Raw genomic sequence first — 26,578 nt, forward strand, 5'->3', positions numbered from 1 at the left:
CAGGTTGAAGTGGTATGGACATGTGATGAGGAAAGACAAAGAACATGTGAGCAAATGAGTGATGGGAATGGAAGAACAGGGGAAGAAAAAGCGAGGGAGGGAAAAGGTAGATGGATAAAGTAAAATAAAATTTAGGAAGGGAAAGGGCTTGACTGGGGAGGAGTTGCAAAACCAAGCTGTATGGAGAAGGTTGACCAAGCACTTCAACCCCGCATAGAAGTGGGAAAAGATGAAAAGAAAGAAGAAGTCGTGATGGTAAGGTCAACACCACAAAATCCACACTTTAGTGCACAACAGCTGAATGGATGTTCATGAAATTTACACGTATATTACAGTTAACCCTACTTAGCATGCAGAGTTTATGAAGTTTCAAACATTTCATCACAAATAGGGGTTCAATAGAGGAAACAACACAAAAAAACAGTAGTTTTGCCCACTTCACATGCCGCTTCAATTAGTCAGTTATTCAGCTAGCCATCTACTTAATTAATGTGGAATTAAATGTCTACTCATGAAACCAAAGTAAACCAGGAAATACAAAGAAGTTATTGGTTCACACCCAGCAAGATGTTACCGCAATTATGGAATTCAATCAAAATTCAACCCAGAAGAGCAGAGAAATTGATAGAGAGGTAGTGTCGATGACAGAAGGGATGCTTGCATTTTAGCCAGCAATGAAAAAGGGTCAATATTTCAAAAATATGCTTTCTTAGCATAACCCATTATACATACAGTATACACCCAGGCAATGCCAGTTTGGCTAGTATTCTATATTTATTAACACTTTATAGAAATATTAAACTAATAATACTAAATTAGTGGTCTTTGTGAGACTGAATAGTCAGCCTGATGATAAGGAATAAAAGTTCTTGTCATACACATTCAAACACGTGTGGATTTAAATATCTTTTATTATAACACCCATGTCAAGGTTTGTATCATTAGCAGGGATGTACTTTGTTTTAAGAATTATAATGTAGAGAAAAGCCAAGCAAAATGACACCTTTTATTGGCTAACTAGAAAGATTACAATATGCAAGCTTTCGAGGCAACTCAGGCCCCTTCTTCAGGCAAGATGCCTGAAGAAGGGGCCTGAGTTGCCTCGAAAGCTTGCATATTGTAATCTTTCTAGTTAGCCAATAAAAGGTGTCATTTTGCTTGGCTTTTCTCTACATTCATAATGGCTAACACGGTACAGCACCCTAGTACTACAAGAATTATAATGTAATGCTCTGAACTATGAGATATCAGTTTCTATCATTGATTACTTAATATCACTGAATGTGTACAAACAAGTATCAGCCTTGAGCTGCTTTGACTTCCATAGATTGGTGTCACATCAATTTCAATGATGAGCCCTGCTTGACATTTGCTATTTGATTAGCACTTAAATAAAAAGCACATAATGATGCAGTCTGGACTCCATTCCACCACATCACCAGAACAGAGGGGGTCATATGGTGGGAGGTCAATTCTTATGATAGCCAGTTGAATTTTCTGCTGTCAGGTGCATTTTACCACCACAACCAGACATGCTATATGATCTCAGACATACTTTTTCAGCAGGACAGTGCTCTCCCAAGAATAACTCTGTGATGCCAGCATTCATAATTGGTCAAATGTGTCCTCAGACCTGTGTTTGGCAGACCACGTGTAAATCTTTATATCAGTTGCAGTCCATTTTACATGATCCACAGAACCTTTCCTCTCTGGAGGAGCAGTTGCCCAGTTCTTGGCTGAATGTGCTGCAGGACCTTATTTTGTAACCTGTATTACTCCATGCCACGATAACGATAAATAGGTCTTTATGTGGCAACCATGTGAATTCTTGTGTATTACTAATAAGACTCACATGTAGCTCTTTTGCGGACTACTACATCATTCCTTCTCCATGGTTTTGGAATCATTTCTTACTTGTATGTCTCCATTTCTGTGCACCATTCTGATACAGTCTCTTTCCTTGTTAATATCTCATTTTGTCTCATTATTGTTTTTATTGACTGAATACTGGTGAAAAGCTGGCCATATGTTTTTTTTTGTTAGGAGCTAAATGTTACTTCTTCCTGTAAATACATGCCATGTCAAAGTCTTTGAAGCAAAGGATCAAATGACATATTCCAGCTGCAGCTGAGCTGAACGAGTGGCTTTGCTTGACTGCTGTGACAAGCACTACTTAATCTGCACCCACACAGCCATGTTTAAGCTTGTTTTCTTAAAGGAAAGCAGCCTGTACTGACCCCGGGAGGTTAGCACAACTTGTATAATGTACATGATTATAAATGCAAGACAGAATACAACATGATGTTCTAAGGACGCATATGTAATGCTAGTTTATGAGTAACAAGAAAAAACAAACACTAGCTGTCTAAATGAATGCACTCTGAGCTTTTAAAAATGTTTCACAAGGGCCCTTGTGAGTAATTATTTACTGTAATAAGCTACAAAGGGAGCGACGGACAGATGGACAATGAACCGACTTAAACACAGCAAATTGGGGATGATGTGGGAATCCCTTTCCAGCTTCTCAAAAGTTCTGTCCCTCAGGAATGAGTGCTGGGGCCTGCTACTCATTACATTTATATTCATTTCTCAGATCACCATGTAACAGGGCAGGATAATTTAATCTGTAGATTACACTAAATTAGGCAGATCAGCAAATGACCTCAGGGCGGGAAAATCAATACAGAAGGACCTGGACAGAATCTGAAATCGGGCAGGGGTCTGAAAGATTAAGTTTGGTGCAAATACATGTGATGTCTTGCATACGGGAAAGGAAAATGTTAAATATGTGTACACAATGAGAGTTTGAGGTCAGAAAGTATACTCTATGAAAAGATTTAGGTGCCCTAATAGACTTGTCACTGTCTACACACAGTGTACAGAATTGATTTAAACAGTAAAGAGTTTGCAGTTTGTATATCTTAGTGTGGCTAGCATAAGTCTCAAGAGGCATGGTGCTTGTGATACCACATCTGAAAAGCAGTGTGCAGTTTTGCTGTCCACATCACAGCAAGACATTCATTCTAGAGAAGTTCAAGAGAAGATCAAGCATATGTGTTTTAGGATAAAAAATAAATACATTATGGGAAAGAATGAACCAGTTTAATCTTTCTGCCTTACAAAAAAAAAGACTAAATCACAACATGACAGAAATATCTTTGAAGTAAATAATTACAGATGGGCAGCATGGTGGAATAGATCCAGTCTCCTGGGTTGGAATCCTGTGTTTTTTGTGTGGAGGTTACACATCTACTTTGTGTCTACATGGGTCTTCCTTCGATTTTCCAAGGACATTTGTGTTACATTGATTTGGATGTGGGTTCATGTAGCTGTGAGGTGGACCTTATGAGGGAGCTGCTTCTTATCCAGGCTTGGATGCTACCTTACACATGATGCTGCCTGAATAGGCCCAGGCTCCCTGTCAACCTGAACTCGATTAAGCAGGTGTGAGGATGTTATGTTACTTGATAGGTCACTCCAAAGACATACGGACTGAAGGCTGATTCTTACTTTGCACCCAATGTCACCAGAGTTATTCCCGCTCCTGTAATGCAGGGTTGAAATATGAAGGTTTGAAAAGTAAGTGTGAATCCAGTTAGTCAAGTTGCTCGATGATAAATGCTGCAGCCATAAAGCTCCAAGGATCCAGGGTATGTGATAGGGTATGGCCAGGGTAGTATGATGGCCTGGTCACCGTCTCATTAGTTTTCTGTGGATTTTAGTTTCCTCCCACATATCATGCAAAGCTGAATGGCAACTGGGAATCCTGAGTATGAATGTCGATGGACTGGTGTCCCACTAAAGGTTGGTTTCTTCTTATCTCGTTTCAACCAATGTTGCCATGATAATCTCCAGTGAAACAATGATCGATATTAAAAGGAGGGTTTTCAGATGATGGATAAATGAAAGGATAAGCCATTCCAAGACATGTGGCTAAGAGGTTGAAGTGCTAAAATATAAACCTAAAGGCTGCAGTTTCAATACCTACTTGCTGACTTGTTGTTTGAGTATAAGCAGGACCATCTGGTGTTCAAGCTAAAGAATTGTGTGGTACAGTTATATGTTTTTACTGTCAGCTAAATAGTTAAATGTAAAATGATTAATTGTAGAAAACTCATTTGCAGAAGAGTTTGACCAGAAAGAAAATTATAAACACATGAAACAAGTCCTCAACTGGAGCAGCACAGCTAAAGGTAGAACCTTGAACCTTTTCAGGTGTTGACTTGATAATATATTTGAAATGGTAAGTTCAAATTTGTTGACATATCATTCGAAATTGAATGGGCAATACTTATCCAACATTTTTCCTTATTTTTTATGCTCCACCACATAGCGCACCATGTCAGTTGGTGGATCACTCCATTACTTAAGACTGTTGGGTTTGCATTGTCAAAGACATTTTCTTAGACTTTATTGTTTTAATGTACACATATAAATCTGTGGACAAGTGTAATTGCACTAGTCACAAAGGCATGAATACAAATTCAAAGAAGAGTCATGCACAGCTGAAATCGTAAGTTTATCACAGAGGTCTAAGACTGAACCCCAAATACGCTCGCACCCTCAGGCCTACCTATCAATATGTAGAAGGGTTCACCGACTGAGAAGAACAGACGTCTTCGCATTGCAGTCAGAACCTTGATTAGTCTCTAGACCCAGTTGAATAGACCAGCAAAGATGGTCATTTTCTGTGCGATGAAAACCTGAGTTGCATCCCAGGAACCCAGTGGCAATGTGCTATGAATTAAGTGCTACCCAAGAACCCAGTTACTTATGTCAGCTTTCCATTGAAACTTGTCTGTGCTTAAATCCTTATTTACCTGCCTACTTGCATCACTTGTGTTCACTGTCTCCCTCTAGTGGACACTATAATTTTTGACAATTTAAATTTTGTTAATGAGAAGGAAGGGCATAATGATGAGGATGTGGTTCTGCTGGGCCAAGTACAGAAGAAGTGATAGAAAAGGGAAGCATTGTCAGAAGGAATGAGGCCCTCCAACAAATCCTGTCAAGGATTTTCCTGCATGCTTCATGGCAGTCTCAAATGGTAGTTACAGCTTGTTTAAAATATATCCATCCCATTTATTTTCTGAAGACTGACAGCATCAGTCAATGAATTAGGCGCCAGTTCATCACAGGACACTTACACATACTCATACTAAATCTTACAAGACCAGTTTATAGCAGGCAACCAACGTAATCAAGACATTATTAGAATATGAAAAAGAAAATTGGATTACCTGGAAGCAACAACATCAACTCACAGAAAATGCAAGAAAAACAAAGAAGAAAACAAAGAAAACTCTATACATAATGGCAGCTATAGGAAGAATGAAAAGCAGTCCTTCAATAGGATATGGGTTAAAGTGAGGCGACATAACCAGAAGAATTTCTACAATTAAATAAATTTAAGAGTCTCTGGCAAAAGGGCTTGATTTTTAATGTAGACATATTTAAGAAAAGTAACATTATATACAACTTGTCAACACAGAAATGAATATGGAAATGAAACAGACATGCAAAAGGGTGCCTTACTTTTTATTTTGGAATCTTTCTTTGCTTCTTATGGTTTACTGTGTCCTTCACCTTTTGATACCATGGACTGTACAGAACCACAGTCTTTCAGCTTAATTGGTTAGTGGACAGTTTGGACATGGCATGCACACTCAAAATTCTCAGTTTCTGTTAAAAGTATTATATATCTAATGTCAGACTTGTTGGTTATATCTGCATGGGCCTCCCCTGGTTCGACCGACACTAATGGCGATGCAAACTTTAAATATTTTCGATGTCATCATCACTGCTGGACCTTCTGCATCATGAGCTCAAATCCTATGGCTTGTCATTGTCCATCTATGTAGGCTAAAACCCTAAATTTGATAAAGTGGGTTTGAGAATATTATGTTACTAACATCTATTAATCTATCCATAAAAGCCTTCTTGTTACTGTACTTTGATGGGATGTTCAGATAAGAAAGCATGCAATTAAAAATAATGCACAGAATTATCCATTGATTAGAAGACCATTATCAATGGCTATAAAAGAGGCTTTTACACTACATTTTTCATAATTTTTGTATTTCTTCCATTTTCATTTATAACTTGTACTAGAAATCCTATACCTTATTAATTTTGTTGTCATATTTTGGAACATTTGGGACGCATAGCATGTGGCTTGTTGCATTTCAGATAAAGCTTAAGCTATAGCAAACCACACTCTAGCATTACCCGTGCATACCACCCTTTCTGTAAAAATGATTGGGGGAATTATAGAAAGGAGGAAATTCTGTTTTGGGCATCTGTTTTAGTGAAAGATTGTGAAAGAAGCCATACTGTGCCCACTGCAATGATGAACTTTTTATGTTACTCTTTGTTACAAGCCTTAGACCCGAGTTCCTGTTGCTGATGAGAGAAGCTACTTATTTGGCATTGTGCATTTGCAAAACCATTGGTTGACTTAATAGAGAAGTCTGTTCAGAAGAAGAAGAAGAAGAGTTCTGGGTGCCCACTTTACACTACCACATTAAGGTTCTTTTCAGGCACTTAAAAGTGATGGATTAAAGCTCTTTTAGAAAAGGGCAGCAGGGATCAAGATGTTCAGGAGGTTGATTAGTGGCATTGATGTGGCTTGGAGTTCTGGCAATACTTGCTTCACACCAAAAGAAAGCCCTTTAAGTGCTTTTGTCTGATTTTTAAATGAGGACTGCAAAGTCAACCTCCTACCACACATCCACACAGGAGGAGACATGCTTTCACTAAACTGAACCCAATAGACATTCTATCCCTATCTACAAGCTTCCGATTATAAATACCTGTTAGGTACATCTCTTCCCCCTCAGTGAACATCATATGGCACCGGGCACAACGGGCACAAGTTGGATGATAGTGCTTTCCTCCAGCCTGCCAAAAAAAAATTCAAGATTAAAAAAAGGCTGCTCTTTGACCACATTCAGTTCTGATTTTTCATTGAATTCAAATTCAAAAGTCATTTTTTTTTCTGTTCTTATTTATTATCATGGAAGAAACAAATGAGCCTGAGCTGACATGGCTTTCACCCCTGCAGGAGCACAATGCAGCTTACAAGAGGTGCAGGGGCGGCAGTGTCTTTAGCTGATGAGCTGGATAACTGAAGGCAGCACAACATCTGCAACTCAGCGGGGGAGAAAACTGAGGAGCGGGGGGGCACTGAGACTTCAAGCGACATATAGTGTGGGTACAAGAGACCACACTGCGCATTGCCTTCTTTCCAACATTCCTGACATGCAATCTGCTCCTCCGATGTGCACACTTACTGGGTGTGACACTAGTAAGCAGAATGGCGCCACACGATGAGGCATACAGCACTCTCTTTAGCAGTACTGCAACACTTGCAGTCCTTTAAAAGAAGAATATGTAAAGGGGCTTTGGAAATTCCTACGCCACTGTGGTCGTGTGTCACCTGAAGCCCAGTGAAACCCTTTCTATAATATTGCTGCTGGTGTCTTCTTGTTTATAATGCATCTGTGGCACCTGAGTACAGACCAGGCCCATTCATCCTTCTGCAATCTCCGCCAGCGAGACATCAGGGCTTCCATATATAAATAATCATTATAGCGATGCGGCAGAAATTGCTTGTCATCAGTTATGTGAGCAAACGACGTGGCTAGACATAAATTTACCAGCGAGGTGAGGGTAATGGATGCCATTTGCTCCTATTTAAATGTCGCGGCCACGCCAATACATCAGCTTATTATGATATATTAAAATGAGTTGATCTGCACATCTGTGCTTCTGAACTCGAAGCTGCAAATCAGAAGGCATATTTTATCCTGACACTTGTCCTGAGAGAGCTTGTTGCCCCCTCAGTATCAACTGACAGCTTAGAAGAAACTGTGGCTAAACACCATGGCAAAAGAAAAAAATTCAGGGGGCAAAAATACACAGCAGATACAGGCAAGACTAAAAATAAAGATTGTACTGTATATTATATTAAAATTATGTATTTTCTGAACACATTCATTTAAACACAGAGGTGTGGAAAGCCAGTTTCTATCCTAGCAGGGAGCAGGCCTGGATGGGATACCAACCAACGGCAGAGCACACACACACACACACAGAAATATTCTCACATATACTTATAACATGCCAGTTTAGAGTCACCAGTTGACTTAATGTACATCTATTTGAGATTTTAAAGAAAACAGACATGATCTGAGAAGAATTCAGGAGACCACTGGAAGCGTATACAGACTCCACAAAGGTCTGAACCTAAGACTTAGCAGCTGTTAACCAGCAGTGCTAGCCAGTTCTTTATAGTGTGTTTGATGGATACCCAGGCAGAACTTGTGAAGTCCAGTACTGACCCCAGTACTTTGAAGCAATAGCACCATTCATTTAACTGCTGCCCTGTACACACATTAAATTTATATATTTTTATGACAAAGTCAGTCCAAAACATATACTGTATATATTTTGTCATGAATGTGTGCTTTGGGATCACCTTTTCTGGCTCAACTGAGGTAAGTAATACCACACCAGAAGAAGAAGAGGGGCTGTCACTAAAAGTTTCTCCCTCTTTCATCTGTGCTCTGAGAAGCCATCCCCTGAGGTCACATGACCCCACTCCGATCCCCAGACAAGGCCCATCTCTTCCAGTCAGAACCCTATAAAAAGGGACCTGAGCCTGCTGTGGGATGGAACTCCTTTTTGATTCATTGCAAGACAGTGAGAGTATGAAGCCAGCAACCTAGCAAAATATACAGTAACTGTGACTGGTCTTTCAGTTATGCCCTCAAGTATGTGTTTTCTTTCATTTTTTGTTGTAAAATTAAACAAGGTTACTGATTGAAGTCCTAGCTGTTTTTAGTGGACTCCTCCAATTCTTCTGGTGCTTTCTAATCACTGCAAGAATTGGAGGAAGTCCAAAGAAAACATTACATATAATAAATATAATTTTTTATTGTATTTTGATATACTTGTTAATCCCAAGGGGAAATGGTCTTTTCACAAGACCACTGGAGGTCAGAGGGCAGGGTTAACAATTGTACAGCACCCCTGGAGCAGTTTTCATGTTAACGGCCTTACTTAGGGACCTAGCAGAGTAGGATCCCTTCAGGCAGTAATGCAATTTGAACCAGCAAACTTCTACATACCAGTGCAGAACCTTAGCCACCGAGCCACCACTCCGCCAATATATAAAATTCATATATAATATTTAATAAACTGTATGGTGTGTTGTAAACAGCTCCAGATCACTTTATTCAAGTTGGCTTTGTCACTTTCTGTGTGGAGTAGGCATATTCTCCCTGTGCCTACATGAATTTTCCCAACTACTTTGAAGATTTACTGCTTGGCTTGGCATGAATGAGAGGTTTATATCTAAAGCTACCGGGATAGGCTATGACACCCACTATAACTTTGAATTGATTTAAACATCTTTGAAAATGGATGGATGGATGGATGGATGTACTGACTCAGTAAAGTACATATGTCTACACTCATATTCCCATATACAGTACATGTATATAAAAACACTGTTGTTCTCTCAGTCTAACTTTAGAATTTTTCAGCTTTATTTGATGTTATTTACCGTATTTACTTGTGTACCACGCACCCTTGTGTAAGATGAGCACCCTAATTTTTACAAAGAAAATCACGAAAAAAATTTTCCCCGTGTACGACGCGCGTTGTGATTGTATAGGAAGAGTTTAGGGCATGTTCTCTGCGAAATGCCCTTCTGTTTTTGTTGCATGACGAAAGAGCGAGTGAGCGAGAGAGGGAGAGAGCATGCGCGAGCGAACGAGCAAGAGAGAGAGAGAGCGCGAGTGAGGGAGAGAGAGCGTGCGAACGAGCAAGAGAAAGCGTGAGCGAATGAGCAAGAGAGAGAGTGAGAGAGTGTGCGCCAGTGAACGAGAGAGAGAGCAAGCGAGAGAGCCCAAGCAGAAGAAGTAAACATTACAGAAAAAAATTTCGTGTATAACGCGCACCTGATTTTCTAATGCTAATTTTCGGGAAAAAATGTGCGTGTGGTACACGGGTAAATACGGTATATGTTTGCACACCTCATTTCAACCCTTTGATTGCATCTTGTCTATTTGTTTGTTTTTACTATAAAAACTGTACTATAACTAAAATGATGTTCACAAAATTTTACATGTAGGTGGCCATTGGTTTAACTTAAAATATAAGCTAAATGGTGTTTCATAAATTTCAAAAGAGGGTGGTAGTACTAGGGTGTTGTATCGTGTTAGCCATTACGAATGTAGTGAGAAGTCAAGAAAAATGACACCTTTTATTGGCAAACTAAAAAGATTACAATATGCAAGCTTTCGAGGCAACTCAGGGCCCTTCTTCAGGTAAGATGGTGGATGTAATTGTCAAAAAACACATTACTCCAAAATGTCTGAGTTTAAGTTCATGAAGTGCTGCATACATATTACTGCTGGTATCTTGACTTTAAGGCCTTTAGTGTAGATAACATTCCATGTCAGTAATTCAACTGAAACGAAGGCAGGGTTCAGTATGGTGTGAGAAGGGAATAACACAAAAATCGTGCATTACTTAAAAGTGGCTACATCTACTTTAAGGAAATGCTGTATTTATATTATTACTTATGCAATTAAAAATTTAGGCCTCATTGAGTCTTAAGAATTTTATTGGGTAGTCATAGTGGGATGGCCAACAGGACAATAACCTGGCATTACTTCAGCACAGCTATGTGGACGTTCATGAAATTTTGCATGTAAATTACAATTAATTCAATTATATTACTAGTAGGGCTTCAATACAGGGAACAACACAAAAAACTAGTTGTTTTGTACAGCTTAAATGTCTTATCAATGATTCAGTTATTCAGCAAGTCATTGAGTTTATCTTCTTGGGATTAAACATCAATATGTGAAACCACACTAAACCAGGTAATAAAAAGAAGTTCATGGCTCCCATCCAGCAAGGAGTTACCACAATTATAGAATTCAAACATACACAAAAAGAACAAAAGAACAAAATCTTAACTCATGAGAACAGAGAAATGGATAGAAATGCAGTGTAAAAGACACTTGTGTTTCAACCAGCAATAACAAAAGGGTCAACTTTTCAAAAACATATAAATGTTTGCTTTTTTGCCTTAACCGATTATACAAATATACCCTGCACTTCAGCCAATATACATATACATGGGAATATGAAAATCAGCTACAAATATATGTATAAAAAGGCAGAAAAATAAAATTATTAAGTAAATATTTCTCCACTGGGTAGATTTTCTGCATGCTTCAGATTTTGTACCATTTCTTGTTTCAAAATAACTTTTTGTAAGCTGTTTTGCCATTAAGCAGATGGGAAAGAAACAACAGCATAACCCCCAAAGACCAGTGTTTCTGCTTTCAAAAATATTTTGAATGAAACAAGAGACCTGACATGTAAAAAATAAGTTCAAAGGAACTAAAGCACTCCTGGCTAAAACTTTCACTGTTGGGGATTTTTGAGTTGACAGAGTAAATACAGAGTGGTTAAATTAGGAAAATATTGAGAAAAAATTTGAAATGAAAGCCAGTAGCCCTGGCAAGGCCCTAGGACAGGATTTGAGAACCTCTGCTCGGTGGTATCTGTCTGGAATGAGAACAAAGTTAATAAAGAGGAAGCCAAGTGATGCTCTTTTTCAAGTCAGATATGCCTCATAGTAACATGATGTGGTTTATTGGTGACTTTTACAAAATGGAAGCTAAGAGTTCAACCACTTTGTAGGGAGAGATGCTGCTCTGTATGAACATCTTGCTATATAAATAAAAAGTATTATTATAATCGCTGCTTAATTTACAGTATAATACAGCTGTAACTCTTTCAATCTGATCTGCAGCTTTGGCCATAGGAGTCCAGTTCTGTGAATCAGAATCCTGCTGCTTAACTCGTAGGAAACCTGTTTCTGTTTGATCTGTGTGTTCTGCAGCTTGAGATGCCTAAACTTTCCTGGATCATTATTCTCTAACACCTGATCTTGATTCATCTGAACATTCAAAACATTTACTTGCTGGTGCCAAATTCTGTGTAGTTTTAGTTTTCTGCTGCTTTCCATCATGATGCAGTGGTATTCTTTGGAATTTGATTCCACCAGATCGCTTCATCCTGCACCTTTACTGTACTGTACACCTAGGAGTCTGCTACTGTCTGGATGACAAGGCTTCTCTTCTAGCACTCTGATTCTGTGAGACCTCTGAAGCATTCAGACACTACACCAGAGGCTGAGCCTGATTCTGCCAGCATTTGCTTTGTTGCAGCATTGCCCCAGAGGTGTCTGTGTATTAAGTGCAGTAAGATGCTGCAGATGTTCTATCAGATGGTTGTGGCGAGTGCCCTCTTCTACGCAGTGGTGTGCTGGGGAGGCAGCATTAAGAAGAAGGATGCCTCACGCCTGGACAAACTGGTGAGGAAGGCTGGCTCTATTGTTGGCATGGAGCTGGACAGTTTGACAACTGTGGCAGAGCAACGGGCACTCAGCAGGCTCCTATCAATTATGGAGAATCCACTACATCCATTAAACAGTGTCATCTCCAGACAGAGGAGCAGTTTCAGTGACAGACTGCTGTCACTGTCCTGCTCCACTGACAGACTGAGAAGATCATTCCTCCCCCAAACTATGCGACTCTTCAATTCCACCAGAGGGGGTAAACGTTGAACATTATTCAAGTTATTGTCTGTTTTTTTATCTGCATTTTTTATTACTCTTTAATTTAATATTTTTGCTGCTGGAATATGTGAATTTCCCCCTGGGATTAATAAAGTATCTATCTATCTATCTATCTATCTATCTATCTATCTATCTATCTATCTATCTATCTATCTATCTATCTATTACATCTCAGTATTATCATGCTAACTAACACTGTACATGCGCTTGCATATTTACATTATATATACTATTTATTTGTACATACAGTATATGCTGTTGTTTCTTTAGTGTGTCTTTTGTTGGTATTGTAATTCTGGCAATATTCTGAGGAAACAGGCAAGTATTAATTTCATTGTAGCACAGTATGTATACATGACAATAAACTTGTACTTATGCTCCAAGGAGTCTCTTTCCATATCTGAATCAAAAAGCATTACTCCTAAAAGTTGTACATGTCTGATCTTATTTTCTTGTGGCTTGTGCTTAGGTGTCTGTTAGATCTTAATCTTCTGCACCTTCAGTCTTATGAATGACACTACGAAACCTTACTTCTTTACAACTGTACTCATAAAAGGCTGACTCTGGTCGATCTTTTGGTTCTGTCTGGTTCTCTGATATCAGCCTTCTACCTACCAGTAAGATCTTGTGAAATCTTAACATCTCACACCAAGTACGTTTAAAAATTAAATCTCAATACTGAGAAGATTTACTCACAGGAGTTTGATTTTGTATTATTTTGCTTTCTTGTGACTTTGTACTTAATAGTTTCATTCTATTAGATCTGTTAGACATCTGTGAAGGTTTACCTTGATTTTGTGAGATCTGACTTTCCAATTCCTTTTATTTCTACAAGTGTAATTCTTCCTGATCTCAGTATTCAATAGCTTTTCTTACTGGTTTGCAGATCTTTAAGAAGAAAATCTTCCTTTACTTTACTTACTCACCTCCAGTACTCTTCCACTGATGTATCTGCCACAGGTTTCACATTTGATGCCAAACTGGGCGTGGTAGTCAGATTCACAGTATGGAACTCCATCCCTGTTGAAACAACAATTGAAAACTGTTGGGACACTAGAACCCATACCTCAAGGGACTGTCCCCAAGTGAACACACCGCATCAGATGTTAATATTTACATTTTCACATATACTTCAGAGGACTCACCCACAGTGGGCATGTTGGATGTTAACATTTCCACCAGCACCCTAAGAGGACTATTCCCTCCAGTGAACATTTTTGATGCTAACACTTTCAACCATACCTTATGAGAGATTGTTCCTCTTTGAGCATTTCAGACATTAACATTTCCACTGGTACCATGTGGGGCTATCCCTGTTTAGACTAAAAAAACTAAGATCTAAAGAGTTGAGCTTTTTCATTTTGTTAGTGACAGGGGTAATCTTAAATTAACTGCAGACAAGCATTATTATGACTTTTGTTACATTTAGGAGAACTTTAAAGGCATCAAAACCAAAAAAGAGAAAACCAAACTTAAATGAATCAGTAGAGGAGTGAGGATCAAATCAGAAACTGAATTGAAATTATTTATTTAAGAAAAATAACTTCCTTTGGCGAAGCTTTCCCTTTATATGTAAGAAAAATTTAGACAATGATAGAGCACATGCTCTGCCTTAAACAAAATGTCAGTTACTATGTCTCATGCACACTTGCGATGAATGATGTTTTCCAGACACTACACGAGACTTAAATCTAACAGAATGATGACATTATTATTGTGCAATTTTCAAATGGCATTTAACAAAATAAAAATAAAACTGAAATGTTAAAACTTCACTTCCATTTGGGCAACATAAAAAATGAATACAAAAATGACAAAAAACAGAGCAGATATCCAAGATGTTGACAGTGCCCACCCAGGATGCCCCTATAATGGAAGGTCAGGGGGAGAGAGCATATCCAGACCATTACCTCCCCTGGAGCACTAGAGGGCAGCCCCCACTGGTGTGCAGCAGTGCCACGGGTTTGGAGAATAGAAGCTCAACCCTGCTGGGGCCTGTGGCCATCACCAGGGGGTGCCTGGAGAACTGCTGTGGCTTGTTTGCCACACCCGGAAGTGTTGCCGGAAGCAGGTCAACAGGCACCTGGAGCACCTCCGGGTGCCTTATAAAAGGAGCCAGCAGCCACTACACCAAGAGCCAGAGTCGGGTGGAAGAGGACGAAGCTTGCTGGAGGAGGAGTGGCGGCAACAGAAAGAGAGAAGAAAAGGATTATATGTTGGACTGTGCAGTGGGTGCTTTCTGTACTGTGGGGAGCAATAGAAAAGTGCTTCCCCACGTGAAAATAAACGTGTGCTGTGTGTCATACTCGTGTCTCTGCCTGTATGTGTCGGGTTAGGGCGGCTGTAATGGCCCTGGTGGTCCACAACAGTAAGTTCAACGCCACTCATTGTCAAGTGGCTGGTAATCACTGGCACTTCTCCCACCCTGACGGTCCATGTGCATTGGGCTCAAGCTCCACTAGTCCCTGATAGTGAGGAGTGAAACAGTAGTTTTGTTTTGCACACATTTGTCTTATTTTCAAATTTGCAATTGTGAAGAGCAAAACTCACAAAAATTTGTTTTCTGGGTATTTCTAAATTTTTTGGGGGTGTAAAGCGAGGAAACCATTGTTTTTTTCCTTGGCTGCTCTCTAATGTGTAAAGGGTCTGGCTGCAGAAATCCACTGTGAGGCCTCATTCACTGTGACTCTGTTTTCCAGTGTTGCTGCTGCTGCTTGCATGGCTCCTTCTTACGCTTAAAAATGAAGGTGCCAGAAGGGTTCTTCAGGGCAATGACACAGGGGAACCATTTTTTTTGGTGGGGAACCAAAAGACCCATCCACATGAAGGTTCCAGAAAGAACCTTTTATTTAGATCCGTAACAGGATCCAAACAGTAACAGATGGTAACAGATGTATGAAATACCAATGGGTTCGTGATTTTAAAAGGACTCTCACTGCATACAATAACACAAGCTTTCTTAATCTGTTAGTGTCCTAGGCCGCCTACTAGACTATTAAAGATTTCAGTTTTTTCAACATATTAGGAAGCTTATCAAAACACAAAGAGCCAACTTCACGTGTAAAGAATGCTTCCCAGAATGAAATGGTGCTTTCTCAAGTATGGCGGTACAATGACCACACAACCCAGTAAACAACCTTAAAGTACCATTAAAGAACCATTATTTTTAAGAGTGCAGGTGGCTGCACGTGCTCGCATCTACCTGTCTTTCCTTTTGTACCACTCATTTTGGGTAAGAGGTAACACCATTTGCACTCACTCTTTAAACTAGTCCAAACCAGGATTGGCATCAGCCACACACCCAGGTTAATGAATTTTAGCAGCGGAGAAGTGATCTCAAGCTGCACCCTCCTCTTCAAGCTGTGCGCATGGAAATGTTGCAAAAAAAAAAAAAAAATGAAAATATATGTAGCAATTGCACAAAATTTGCTTATTGTGAAACACAATCTGTTTTGAATTTTTTTTTGTGAAGCAATTTCATTCAACACAAATTTAAATCCTTACCACTTTTTGCCATTCCAATATTAAACATATTTACTTACTTTACTGCTATGGTAATTTTTTCTAACTAAGAATGTTTTACTTAAATCTTGGCAGCTTCTTGGTCTCTGACATGAAAGTATCAAGGCTGTATTTTTTGAGTTTGGTTATTTGAGATGCTGTGTCTTGGGCACTAAACATTTGAATTAGTGGCGATTCAAAGAGGAGAGGTTCCAGAGTTTATGGATTCTGCACAACATTACACCAGATAGGGAGAAACATCCATAATGTCGTGAGTTCATATCTCACCCAGAGGTCACTTGTGTTATCTTCGCCCATAAACTAGTGTCTATTTGCATTTTTACTAAGAAAACATAGATATACGAAGCTTTTCTAGACAGACTGAAATGATTGTGCTATATGTGTGAGGGCCCTTGTTAGGCTGTCATTGCAGCTTATTGGCTAAAGGATGGACTGGAAACCCTAAGCGAGTCACTTGTTTTAGTGTGCTAATGTATAAGCATATTCTGATACCAAAATATTGCTGTAAATGTAAATGATTCACTCTTTAAGGAGCTATATAATAGAAATATTGATTATGTGTCCATCCATGGCACCTCCTAGTCAAGATTATCGATGAGAGACACACATTTAAGCTCCTCTGTCAGCTCCCTTAAGTAAATGATCGCCAGATTTCTTTTCACTTGCTTTGTGGTCCCTGCCACCCTCTTATACTAAATATTACTGATAGAGTGCTAGAGCAATGGGAAAATAGATATTGCATCAGAAAATCAGATATTGCATGGACTACTAAGGGTAGCATTTAACACACCTTGCACACTGCTGCCCACCATACCCAGTTCAGCCTGGCATGAGATGATATACATACTTGCTGATATACTCTCCTGTCAGCACCACACCACACGTCTGACATTTGAAACAGCTCACGTGCCATTGCTTCTCCAATGCCAGCAGTGATTGTCCCTGCTTAATCTCCTCTTTACAGCCGGCACAGTCTGCAATAAAAAGAGAAGTGCAGTGATATAAGTGTGTTCCACCATAATGCTGGCTTGCTTCTCATGGGTTACTAGGCCATTCATTTTCATTTGCTAAAGTCTTGCTTGATACAGGGTTCCTCAGGGAGCTAGGCAGACAAGCTGTCATCAGCACAGCCAAGCTGGAAATAATGTGATGGTGCTTCCCAGGTTGACTTCTCACCATAATGATTTTTTGTTATTGTATCAGTGCATGACGGTGTGAATAAATCAGGTGGCAATTTATGCAAGCTGTTTGGCTTTATCAGTTTCTTTCTGCTATCCAAATGCAATAGGTCTCTGTTTGTGATCCTAACATGGGCATCATCTGTTGGAAAACTGTAGCTCGGGGTGACTGGCTCATTCTATTTGATAATGATTAGAAGAGTTCTTGCTTGGGGTAGACAAACAATGCAGGGGGGAAACGTGGGGTAGCCCAGTGTAGGTTATGTGTTATGTTTATATGGGCCTCCTATTGTAACTCCTACATGATACACTACGGCAAAGATGATCTCACTAAATTGTACCCATACACCCTGTAAAACATTGACAAGTTTCTTCTGCTTCTGAGAAAGAGTGTGTGAGTCTGATAACATAGGGACGGCTTCAAGGACAGTAAGACATGAGCGTCACAGCACTTGAAGTTTCTTGCTGTACTTACTGGATCATTTCTCAATTTGATTTTGGGGAATTTGACGTACAGCCTAATTGTTGGGTATGACCTTCTTTACCTTCCAGTTTCAGAAAGGCTTTTACCAGGGGATGAAGCCCATCTGTGATTTTAAAGGTCTAATGTGTTGCCGGAAGCAGGTCAACGTTCACCTGAAGCACCTCTGGGTGCCTTATAAAAGGAGCCAGCAGCCACTACTCCAAGAGCCAGAGTCAGGTAGAAGAGGACAAAGCTTGCTGGAGGAGGAATGGCGGCAACAGAAAGAGAGAAGAAAAGGATTATGTTCTGGACTGTGCAGTAGGTGCTTTCTGTACTGTGGGGAGCAATAGAAAAGTGCTTCCCCACGTGAAAATAAACGTCTAATGTGCTTAGTCTGAGCTGCTCATGGTGTATTTTGACATTCTGTGTGAGTGACAAACGTTTAACTTACGGCTGGGTCCATGAATCTTGATCGGCTCGCTGCTGTTGACGAGTGTGAGAGAGCACTGCTGGCAAACACATTCTTTTCCAGTGAAAGTCACTCGATCCCCAATGGGAAAAGGTTTTCTGAAAAGGAAGAAAAAAAAGCAAGCATAGTCCATGCAGCATATGTGACATTTTAATGACAAATCCAATCAATGCATGTTTACCACTCTCTGATGCCTTGTGCGTAGGCTGTCTACTAGCTACGTCACACACTCCCAGTCAGGCCCTCTAATTAAGTTACTCACAATTGGGGTCACCAAACTCAATATATTGATATAATCTCTAATTTCTGAATTCCACTTGCTGATAAATACCTCCTACTCCAGACATTGAGTCACACTAAGTCGATGCTCAGTTCATTTCAACACTCTTTAAAAAAGGTTCCAGAGAGGTTCTTCAGAGCAATGCCATAGGGGAACCATTTTTGTTTCCCAAAAGACCCATCCACATGAAGATTCCAGAAAGAACACTTAATTTATTTAGATCTGTCACATGCTCCATACAGTGAATAACCATGAACAGATTTGTGAAATAGCATTGGGTCTTGCTGCATACATCCAATAACACAGGCTAAACCCAGGTATTTTTAATCTATTAGTGTCCTCCAGTCCACCATGCACGAAAGATTTTGTTTTTTTTCTACATATTAGTATGTTTTTCAAAGCACAAATTACCGACTTCATATGCAAAGAGCCTGTCTCAGAATGAAGTGGTGGTTGGTCAGTCAATGGAGCTACGATGAACCGCAGAACATAGTAAAGGACCACATACTGCCATTAAGGAGCCGCTATTTTTAAGTGTGCAGTTTGTTCATTATAACTTGTTGTTAAGACATTAATTCCCGATTTGTACTTCTGGTTCTGACTCCTAGTTTATTCATACACCCTCATTGGATCTGAGGCATCCCTAATCCCAAACCCTGACTCTGAGTCACTTCTAAGTCACCACGCAATTCACTCCTACCATCTAGTAGGTCCAAATCTTTGCCCACTGATAACTGTTACTGCCTGAGAATTCATGTAACCATCTATTTACAGCAACAACTCACAGACGCTTCTTAAATCAAAACTTGATCAGTCACAGCCTCCCAGTGTGTCTACATCACCTCCTACTTGAGATACTGACATCCAGTCACCATTAAATTCAGTCACGCACTCCCCAAATCTCCAAATTTCCTCCCAGCTATACAGTATGTGTTCTGAGGCCTTACCTCTTAAATATGTCACTTCAGTCTCCCAAAGTGTCAGGTTGGTGTGGCATAGTGGTTAATGTTTTGGACTTCAAACCCTGAGGTTGTGGGTTCAAATTCTGTTACTGACACCCCTGTGTGTGACCCTGAGCAAGTCACTTGACCTGTGCTTCAATTGGAAAACAAAAAAAAATTTAACCAACTGTATCACAAATGTTTGTAAGTCACCTTGGATAAATGAGTAAATGTGTCACAGTGACTAAGTCTTCTTCTATCCCTGCATATACTTTCATTCATCTCTGAATCATCACTAAGTTCAGTACAGAACAGCATGTCTAAATTACCTGCCACTGAGAACCCAGGGTGTCCATTTAACCTCTTTTTTTGACAAAGAATTCAAGCCAATTCATGAAGGACCACTAATGTGAATCGCCTACTCTCAGTCTCAACAATTATCCCAGGCACTTGCTCTCTGTCACCTCTAACAACATTAGTTCAGTGTCACATTCTTAATATGTCCAAATCACTTTCCACTGAGGATTCTGAGCCCTGCTATATTCATGTTATATTCCATCCATCCATCCATTTTCCAACCCGCTGAATCCGAACACAGGGTCACGGGGATCTACTGGAGCCAATCCCAGCCAACACAGGGCACAAGGCAGGGAACCAATCCCGGGCAGGGTGCCAACCCACCGCAGGACACACACAAACACACCCACACACCAAGCACACACTAGGAATCGCCAATCCACCTAACCTGCATGTCTTTGGACTGTGGGAGGAAACCGGAGCGCCCGGAGGAAACCCACGCAGACACGGGGAGAACATGCAAACTCCACGCAGGGTGGACCCGGGAAGCGAACCCGGGTCTCCTAACTGCGAGGCAGCAGTGCTACCACTGCGCCACCGTGCCGCCCCTGTTATATTCCTCTTGTAGCAATAAATCTCAGTCATCCCCTGCTTCATCATATACGCTCAATGTGACTAAGGCCTCCTCCAGTTCCACTGATCATATTCTAGTCTGCACACTGGTTCCCATTTTGTCCCACAGTTCTCCCTCATCACCTTGATCATCCACACAAGCAAAGTGCCAGGTGAAATGGACTGTTAGGACATACAACCCTGACATAATGCTGTAAATCAAAAATGGTGAACATGAAAGCTTGCTGCAGTGATGGCATTAGCACACATGGGGGCGCCCATGGCATAACAAAGGCTAAGGCAGCCAGTTTGCTTTGGGTTTCTGTGACAGGAGAATGGCAGCCCTCCCACATTCACTTTCTGTTCAGAAGAAAAGCAGCGTCATGAAGCACTTTACGTAATGCTCTGCCACAGATGCCGCTGGATTATTTTTAATGATGGATGTACAGCATACAGTAAATAAGAGTGCATATCACAGTCCAGCATGCCAGAACAGTAAGAGTCTCTTGAGGAATTCTTTAGACATAAAGCCATTTCCTTGTTCCTTTAGCTGAGTGTACATATTTAATGAAGCTTTGTGTTCTTCTGTATAATTAATAGAAAAGCAAATCAGCTCAGCTACTTTCCATCTCCCAGTGAATACCAGTAAAAAATCCAGAAGAAGGATTCTGTGTTGCAAGAAGTTACTTTGCATGCCATCATTACTTTTGTTTTGTCAGTAAACAGGAGTATTAGTTTAACACCCTGAAGGGAAAAAGGATGCAGTCACTTTGCTTTGACTATTCCTTGTTTTTTTACATCAACAGGCAGCTCAGAAGGCAGCAAATTCAAGCAAAGGAAAATACTTTTATTTCATGAAATTAGTCTAATAGGTTTAGTTGCCAATATACAGTTTTAGTTACAGAGACTCAAAGGGCAGGTACAGTGTCTATAAAAAATATTCACCTGCCTTGGAATCTGTCACATTTTCTTGTTATATGACATTGAATCACAGTGGATTTATTTATTTTTTTTTTCACAACAGAAAAAGACTCTTTAATGTCAAAGTGAAAAGAGACTCCTCAAAGTGTCCACAACTAATTATAAATATAAAACACAAAATAACTGATTGCATAAATCTTTACATATAATACGCTACCATGGTTGGTCATTTGTCTGTCCAGGATTTTAAATCACCTGTAGCTCGCAAACCGTTTGAACTATTGAGCTGCAATTTGGTACACATATACTATGTGACATCTAGTATCCGCTTTCGGGGTGATGATTGACCTCCAAGGTTATTGGTCTTTTTATTTTTATTTTATTGTATTGTAGAATCAACTCTCAGCAGCGGCCAGCATATGGGCGCCATTCTCATCCCTACCACCTTCGCCGTCTCTTCCCCTACCTCTTCATATCTTAAATCATTCTTGTGGCAAATTGAAGACTTAAGTGCAAGCGTAAGTGAAAAATTTAGGAAAACGTACTAAGTAATTGCAACACAAACACTGACTTAATCAGTTTTAACGTGAAAAGATGCAGATGAAAGAAGAGAAGAAGCAGGCCACTAGGGTGGAGAAAAGAAGAGCTTCTCTGGAAGCAGGAAGTGCATCAACCTCTGAGCAAACAAATGCTAAACATACAGAGAAAGAGTATGAAAACTATGAATGCTCAAGTCAGGTGTATTCACGGCACGTTATTGTGCAGTGCGCCATTACTGGTATTCAATAATTGCAGAAAAAATGCACCTTATTGGGAGTTTGAATTTATGGCGACTCAGTATAATGGCCTAAAGCTACACAATGAAGACAAAGGAACACTCCAAGAAACTCCATGAAAATGTGATATAAAAGCACAAGTTACCAGATGAAGACAAGAGAACATCCAAGTCACTGAATATGCCTTGGAGTTCAATTAAATCAGTCATTAAGAAATCAAAAAAGTATAACACAGTTGGGAATATGCCTAGAGAAGGCCATCTACAAAAACTGAATGATCATGGACTAGTAAGGGAGTCACCAAAAAGCCAATGAGAGCTCCACCAGTCACAGCTGTATGGGAGTGTGTGCATTATAAAATACACACAAGACATCTTGGCTAATGGTGCCAGAGGCCTGGAAAAAGGTTTTATGGTGTGATAGGACCAAAATTGGGCTTTTTGGCCATTACAGTAAACACCAAGTGTGGCATACGCACATTTTAAAAGAAAATTTTAAAAATAAATAGACTTGCATTGTTCTGTTTGATTTAGAGCTTTTGACTTGTGATGGTCAATTTTGTGAGCTTGAAACCCTAGCCTTTTGACCATCAGACTAAATGCTATAAACATTGCACCTTGGTGCAGGCAGCATCATGCTGTGGAGATGCTTCTCCGCAGCAGACCCTGGAAGGCTCGTGAGGTGAAAGGATAAAATGAATGCAGCAAAAAAACAGGGAAATCCTGCAGAAAAATCTCATTCAATCAGCAAGACGTCTTCCTGGAACACAAATCAACGACACCATTCAGAAAGCCAAAGCCCAAGAGTAAACAACAATGTTAATGTCCAGAGCCCAGGTTCCAATCTGTGGCAGGACATGATAAAAGCTGTTCACTCATGATCCCCATGCAACCTGACCGAGCTTGAGCAGCTTTAAAAAATGGGGAAAAATTTGCAGTGAGAAGATGTGCAGAGCTGACAGGGAGAGACCTGTGCACACAGACTCAAGGCAGTAGTGGCCACCAAAGGTACATCTACTAAATACTGACTTGAACAGGACAAAACTGACACTATGACCCCCAAAAGGTCATGCGAAAAGACAATTTCCCCTAAGGGATTAACAAAGTATATCAAATCAGATCAAATCAAAATCAAAAACAGTGACCAGCATCACTTCTCTGATGGACATTGGTCCTACACGTTCTAGCTGGCACTAATGAGCTAATGTGAGAGCTTCTTCTTGGTCCAGCATGTCCAGGTTGTGTACAATATCTTTTTTTCCTAGCGTAATTTTTCTGCAGAAGTGCCTAGACCTCTTTTTTCCTCCTTGTGCTGCCATGCTGCTATTAACAAAGGTGTTACCTGACTAAACATAGCTTATCTGCTTGAATGCATTGATCTCTTCCATCCGTCGTATCCTGTTAACTTTCTATAAACATTGATGTGTCCTGATCTCATTGTTTTCTGCTGAGCTCTATGGAAGGCAAATTGATTACTTTTACTAGCAATTAATATAAAAAAAATCAATAGTTTCAATGCATAAGTTTGCACAGCCAGCCTTTCAAAAAAATGATAGGTATTATAATCTTGAGTTCAGGTATGAACAGTCATATTCTAGATCATGTGCAAAGGTAACTTGCCTACAATTAACATCAGTTCAAGTGATTTTGATTTGAACTAAATGAAATCACCTCATCCTGCTGAGATTCCCTAAAGGGGTGATGCAGAGAGACAGCCAGGGTACACAAGCATTTGTGGCATCCGATTGTGAAAAGGCACAGACCATGGGAGGAATTTAAGGCAATTTTAACTGCATCACAGTGCCATTAAAAAATAAAAATAAACTATTTGCTCTCTTACTTATCTCCTTTAATATTACAATTTTTCGACATTGAATATTTTATTTAACAAAAATGTAATGTGAGTGAACATATAACGCATATTTTGAACATTATTCAATTTATCTAATGAACAAAGTCATTTTTTGGAGTGTCTATCCCCCATCATTACAAGTCATAGCGGTCTGTTTATTCTTCATAGAGCCAAAAGAAGTGGTGAGGCAGTCTTTTTCTGTTATGCGCCAAAAATATGGAACACTTTACCAATAGATATAAGCCAGGCTAACACCGTGGATCACTTTAAAAAAAATCTCCTAAAAAACATTTTTTAAAATTTGGCTTTATTTGTATCTACATTTTAGTTCTTCCCTTAATAAACTAGATATTCATAGAACTACTATACTCTTCAATTATCCTGCAATTTTTACTAATTTTTACTTTTCTTTGTTTTCTTTTCCAGTTGCCACCACCACCTGATCAAAGTCATGTGCAGCCAAGTGTGGTGTTTGAATGAAAGTGGATAACCCAACCTGCCACAAGACCCAATGTGTTGAATCCTCTTAGACGAAGCTCTTAAAAAACAATAAAGAACTACTTAAGAACAGTATAGGCTGGTAGGCCTTTTGGACTGAAACCCAGCTAAACTGGAGTTCTAAAATTTTTTTTTCTGTCCACTCTGGCCAATGGACCTTATCATTGGACTTGGATTTAAAAGTTTTAAAAAAATCTATATTTAAGCACTCAATTTCTCTTAATTATATATAATATAAAGCTTATGTAGATGTGCATTATTTATTTTTTGTATACTATTCGTGAATTATTATTCTTACCTGATCTTATTTCTTTTTTGAATGCAACTACTTTTTTGACATCTTGTCACTTCATTTGTATGAAAATGTGCTGTAGAAAAAAGATGTTGCTGTTGTTCTGGTTATTTAAAACCATATAAATTTGTGAAAAAAAGTTAACGCCAACTAGTTACATTAACCCAATTAAACGGCTAATAGGAGTTCCTGATTGAACACAGCCAGGCTTAATTTCAGCTGACTCTGAACAGTATATGCCTCACTTACTTTTACCCTCACCATCAGAGTCAAGATGCCATCACAAAGATTCAATAAGCTCAAAGTATTTTATCAGCTTCTTGTAGCAACTTCCTCATCCCTGTAAATATTGGACTCTGATGAGGCCTGAGCTATTGTGCTTTTTGTTTTTGGAATAAAAAGTTGTCCACTTGATCCAAGACAGAAGATGTGGTGGAACCAAGTCTTCCTTGAGCGCTGTCACTGGGCATTTATTCAACGCTCTGTCTGGCACTGGCTTAAAAGCCCCCTCAGGTTCTCTCTCTTTATTGCCCTTTTTCATATCTGTTTCTCCTGGGATCCAGACTACCCTTATGCCTTGTGAACCTCACATTGTACTTCTCCTTGTCTTCCTTACCTCTTCCTTCTTTGTAGTGGCAGCTCCTTATACTGGGTACTCTGCCAGCTAAATTACTAATGCCCTAGTGATGTTAGTACTTGGCATATGTCTCCTACTCTTTGGAAAGCCAGATTTTACAACCAACTCTGCCTGGAAATATTGGCTGGCCATTCAGTGCCAGAACTACTATATGGACTAATCTAATTAAACTGGTGCACGGCCAGGTGATAAATCTTCCTAGTAGTTGCTGGCCTGCCAAAATTATTTCAAGGGCACAACATACTATCATCAATGAAGTTATAAAAGGTTCTAAAAAACATCCAAAGAACTGCAGTCTTCTCTTACCTCAAAAGTCAGTACTCATGAGCAAAACAGCATTCCACAGTATGAACTTCATACCAACAGGCAAAGTTCTTAAGGGGTCTTTTGTCTTTGAGTTGAAGCTGAATTGTAGTTGAGCCATGCCGCAAGACAACAATACAAAACACAAAAGCAAATAACTAGTGGAATGGTAGAAAAATAGCAAAAATTTTAGTTTTGGATTGGGTTAGTCAAATTCAAGACCTAAACCCAACTGAGATGCTGTGGCAGGACCTGAAATGAGCTGTTCATGCTCAAATACCAAACAATGTTTCTGAGTTAAAGCAGTGTGAAAGGAAAAGCTAAAATTATAACAAAGACATGTGAAGGACTGATGCTAGATAGTAGAAGTTATTAAGAGTAAGGCTGCAATTACTTTGTCACACAGTGTTGGATAACTTTGTTTATTTAAAAAAAGACATAAGAAAACTGAATGTACTGTTTGTGCCCTTGATCTAGTGGTAGTTTTTAGCCGAAGTTGTGAAAATATTCAGCATTAAAAATGCGCAATAATACAAGAAAAGAGAAAAAAGGAAAATACTTTATTACTCAACTGTCATGGATCTCTGTGACGATCAACAGTAAATCTTTGAAGAAATATGAAGCTGCCAGGACATTACAAAGACCAAGATGTCTCCCCAAAAATATTAACGCAAGGAGAAACCTCATCACAGAGGCTATTAAGGAGTTATGGGAATTAGGGACAGTAACTGGTCACTTGCTACATATTAATACCATTTAGAGCATTTGATACAACTCTTGAGATGTGGGGTTGCAAAATGAACACCAATTGGGCAAGAAAACACCATCAATCAAGGAATGTCTTAAAAAAGGGAAGATCAATGTCATGAAAACC

At 39.5% G+C, this 26,578-nt stretch overlaps 1 protein-coding gene across 6 annotated transcripts in view; it reads right to left on the bottom strand.

The window, feature by feature from the left end:
- ablim3 (actin binding LIM protein family, member 3) overlaps nt 1–26,578 on the bottom strand; it is a 185,609-nt gene that overhangs the window by 40,369 nt on the left and 118,662 nt on the right. For all 6 annotated transcript variants that reach the window (XR_007936232.1, XR_007936230.1, XR_007936234.1 and 3 more), the window contains exons 4-7: nt 18,279–18,394; nt 17,034–17,160; nt 13,591–13,684; nt 6,813–6,900 (exon numbers count right to left, since the gene is read on the bottom strand). Coding sequence is in view for 1 of the 6 variants with exons in the window: in XM_028812713.2 (XP_028668546.1) it covers nt 6,813–6,900; nt 13,591–13,684; nt 17,034–17,160; nt 18,279–18,394 (425 nt within the window). In the remaining 5 variants the exon portion in view is untranslated. The remainder of the gene's footprint in view (nt 1–6,812; nt 6,901–13,590; nt 13,685–17,033; nt 17,161–18,278; nt 18,395–26,578) is intronic.

This window comes from Erpetoichthys calabaricus, chromosome 11 (genome assembly GCF_900747795.2).
Source record: "Erpetoichthys calabaricus chromosome 11, fErpCal1.3, whole genome shotgun sequence".
Taxonomy (NCBI): Eukaryota; Metazoa; Chordata; class Cladistia; order Polypteriformes; family Polypteridae; genus Erpetoichthys; species Erpetoichthys calabaricus.